The sequence below is a fragment of the Arachis ipaensis genome, chromosome B09 (genome assembly GCF_000816755.2).
Source record: "Arachis ipaensis cultivar K30076 chromosome B09, Araip1.1, whole genome shotgun sequence".
NCBI lineage: Eukaryota > Viridiplantae > Streptophyta > Magnoliopsida > Fabales > Fabaceae > Arachis > Arachis ipaensis.
In genome coordinates this window covers 125,149,248-125,152,882 of record NC_029793.2, presented here as the reverse complement: position 1 = coordinate 125,152,882, position 3,635 = coordinate 125,149,248, and the positions used below count along the sequence as shown (strand labels likewise).

At 34.3% G+C, this 3,635-nt stretch overlaps 1 protein-coding gene across 3 annotated transcripts in view; it reads left to right on the top strand.

Moving 5' to 3' along the window:
• The window catches only part of LOC107617625 (ubiquitin carboxyl-terminal hydrolase 13), a 14,209-nt gene that overhangs the window by 3,509 nt on the left and 7,065 nt on the right, over positions 1-3,635 (top strand). For all 3 annotated transcript variants that reach the window (XM_021112784.1, XM_021112783.1, XM_021112785.1), the window contains exons 9-15: positions 305-403; positions 1,053-1,162; positions 1,591-1,665; positions 2,386-2,464; positions 2,635-2,781; positions 2,868-2,948; positions 3,048-3,167. In XM_021112784.1, coding sequence (XP_020968443.1) covers positions 305-403; positions 1,053-1,162; positions 1,591-1,665; positions 2,386-2,464; positions 2,635-2,781; positions 2,868-2,948; positions 3,048-3,167 — 711 coding nt within the window. The remainder of the gene's footprint in view (positions 1-304; positions 404-1,052; positions 1,163-1,590; positions 1,666-2,385; positions 2,465-2,634; positions 2,782-2,867; positions 2,949-3,047; positions 3,168-3,635) is intronic.

Genomic DNA, 3,635 nt, shown 5'->3' with positions numbered 1-3,635 from the left:
GTTCTGGTAATAGGGAGAAATTTTATAAAGGAGAAAACAATATACTATAGATGATAAGAAATCCTCAGGCATGAAGGTGTATCCATGCATTCTTATGGGTTCTTGTTGTGCGAGACAGCCTTGCTTTTTATGATGGTAAAGCTGTGTACATATGACCCTCTATAAATGACACAATATTTCTAGTCTTATTCCCTAGATGTGTTTCTTTTACTTTCCCCTCTTGTTTTCAATATTATATTAAATGTATTCCATATATGTCACTTTTTGGCATTTCTCAATATTATTCTTGTGATTATTCTTTCAGGAGGCAAGGAAGGGTGTGTTGTTCATTGATTTTCCACCTGTTCTTCAACTTCAATTAAAACGATTTGAATACGATTTTATGCGAGACACTATGGTAAAGGTTAGTATTAACTCTAAAATCAAGGATATATTCCTTCCTTTGTAATATAGTTGTATGTTTCAGTTTAGTTTTCAGTGTCATATTAAACCAAGGTAAGCAAAATTAGCATTTACTTGTTAACTTTTTTGTGTCTTAGTTCCTATTAGTTTTCTGTCTCTCTTATCTTGAATTCTTGATCCAAATTTGGTGAATTATGCCCTCAAGATCTATTGATGAAACCATAAAAGAATGTCTATATTTTAATTGTTTGATTGTCATTGGAAGAAACTGAGAGTGAGGGAGACAGAAAATTTTGGCTTGATTATTATGATCAAAAATAGAGTACATCTGAGTCTATAGGATCAGCAGATCCAATGTATTATGGAAACTAGTTGGGTGATTTGTTACATGTTTGTAAAATGTTATGCAAGACAGCTGTCACTTGCAAAGTTGCAGTGTAATTTTTACATCCTACCATGTGTAACCCTACTCTAGCAGATGGTTGAAATGGTTTAGAAAGAGTATAGAACACTAGGTCTAGTTTTATCTGTGTAGTTGACTCGATCTATGCAGACATCTTGTTGGTCGCTGCTATATCTTAGTGTGTGTGTGTGTGTGTGTGAAGTTCTCCATTTTTCATCTTTTTGACATCTTTATGGGCCATTAACAGATCAACGACCGTTATGAGTTCCCCTTGCAACTAGATCTTGATAGGGAGGATGGAAAGTATTTGTCTCCTGAAGCTGATAGAAGAGTTCGCAACCTTTATACACTTCACAGGTATTTGAAATGTTTTTTCTTTTGTTGATAAAATAAAGGTATTCGATACTTTGTGACCATTGATCTTAATTATAGGAAATTCTATTCAATGAAATCTTCCAAGTTGAAACGAGTTTGTGAAAGATCAATCTATTTCTTGTGGACTGTTATTGATTTTTTTTATGTTATAGTGTGGTGCAATATTTCATAAAAAAAAAAGGTCCAATTTGGCTGGACAGCAGTAACGGGGTTGACTGCTTGAACTCCTTTAATGTTTTATGTTTTGCTTCATTGTTTCATTTTATAATGTATTTATGTACACCACCTTATTGACCAAAATCTGTGTGTTTTATTTTCCTCTTCATCTTAAACTACTTTTAATTTGATATGGTTTGGTATCTAATTAACCAGTTGCTTATGATATTGTGTGTGCCATTATTTGTTTTCAGTGTTTTGGTTCACAGTGGTGGGGTTCATGGCGGACACTACTATGCTTACATTAGGCCAACTCTATCAGATCAGTGGTATGCACTTAATTCTTTCAGTATTTTTATATCAACTGTTACATGCTTAAGTCTGTTTCTTTGTTTTGTACTATATTTTCCATGAAAACTGGTTTGGTTTCTGATTGCCAACCAATTTTCCCCGTGAAACGAGAAAATATATTGGGTTCTGTATAGATGTTCCACAGTGCTAGTGGATTCTGAACAGTTGACATAGCTAGTCAATGCATTGATCCAGGCACAATAATTTTTTTCCCAATTCATTCCCCTTGAACTTCTGTTATAGGAAAAACATTTAATGCAGTGGAAGAAATGATTACAGATTTACAGCAGAGGCACTTCGCTAAGAAAGCAAAAGTTAACAACCGAGTCCTTTGTGAAAAAGAGGGATTGGTAGTTTGATGGATTTGCATTTCTTTTTTCCTCCACTCTTAAAAATGTAGTTAAGCATATATAATGCGCAGCCTAGTGCAAAGCATCCCACATTATGTAGGGTCCAAGAAAAGCCGCATCTATGGCGTTGTTTGCCTCATATAGTTGACTCATCAAGGAGAATAAGGCTTATTTGTTGTAATTTATTTATTTTTTTGATATGTAATTTTGGTCTTATCTCTAACTTTGATTGAGGAGTGATGCCTACATGATTGATGTTTCATTACTTTTAATTGTTTTCAACTGTATCTGTATTGTTCATGTCATCTTTTTGTGCTCTATTTTAAACTAGCATGACTCTTCTTTTAGGTTTAAATTTGATGATGAGCGTGTTACGAAAGAGGAGGCTAAAAGGGCATTGGAAGAACAATATGGTGGGGAAGAAGAAGTAATATTCCATTATCTTGCTTTGGCACTTCTTTCATCCATAGTTTGATATCAACTTTTGTCTGAAATGAATGTTCTTTTTCTTTTTAGTTTGAGTAGACTTTTTCCCCCCGCAATGTTTTATTTCTCAGTTACAATATCTTTCTATTTCTTAATTTTTGTTGTTTGCAGTTACCTCATACCAACCCTGGCTTCAACAACTCCCCCTTTAAATTTACGAAGTATTCAAATGCATATATGCTTGTTTACATACGCGAGAGTGACAAAGATAAGATCATATGCAATGTGGATGAGAAGGACATTGCTGAACACCTTAGAGTAAGATGTTTGTTTCACTGGTGTAATTTGATTTTGCTGTTCGTATTTTGATGTAGCAATGCTTTATTTTCAACTTTACACTTTAGGTGAGGTTAAAGAAAGAACAAGAAGAAAAAGAGCTGAAGAGGAAGGAGAAGGCAGAGGCTCATTTGTATACCATTGTAAAGGTTGCCACTTCTTACTCCAATATTCTTTTATAAGATGCTTTCTAGGTTGGGTGACTCATAAGAGATTGTTTAGTGATAAGTTATTGATGCTGGCCACAGGTTGCACGTGATGCTGATCTGTTTGAACAGATTGGAGAAGATATATTCTTTGATCTTGTGGATCATGATAAAGTGAGAAGTTTCCGTATTCAAAAACAAATTCCCTTCAGCGTTTTTAAGGTATGGATTACTGTTTTATAATTTGATCTGCATAGTGCTCTAATATGTTTGGCAATTTATACTTCTATATATTTCATTTGAGAATCTAGCAAAATTTACCATCCATTATGGATTATTTTCACTTGGCATTTGATATCATCTTTCAGTCATGTGGATCAATCTTGCAACAACACATGGTGCTGTTGTAAGTTATGGATATTGGACTTAGATTTGTAATGCCTGAATGACATTTGCTTCTTTTTTCTGTTGGGATTGCGGCAGGAAGAAGTTTATTTGTCATGGATTTTTTCCTTTCCTCATATATTTCACTTTAGGTGTCTGATACCCGGATCTGGGTTTTCGAGGATTGTACTGGGATCTACTCCCATATGTGGATTTACCAGACAACTGGTTGAATGAATTTGTCTCAAAAGATCTTTCTCTTATCAGGTTTTCTGAATGAATATCCTCTAAATTAGGGGTTTTGTT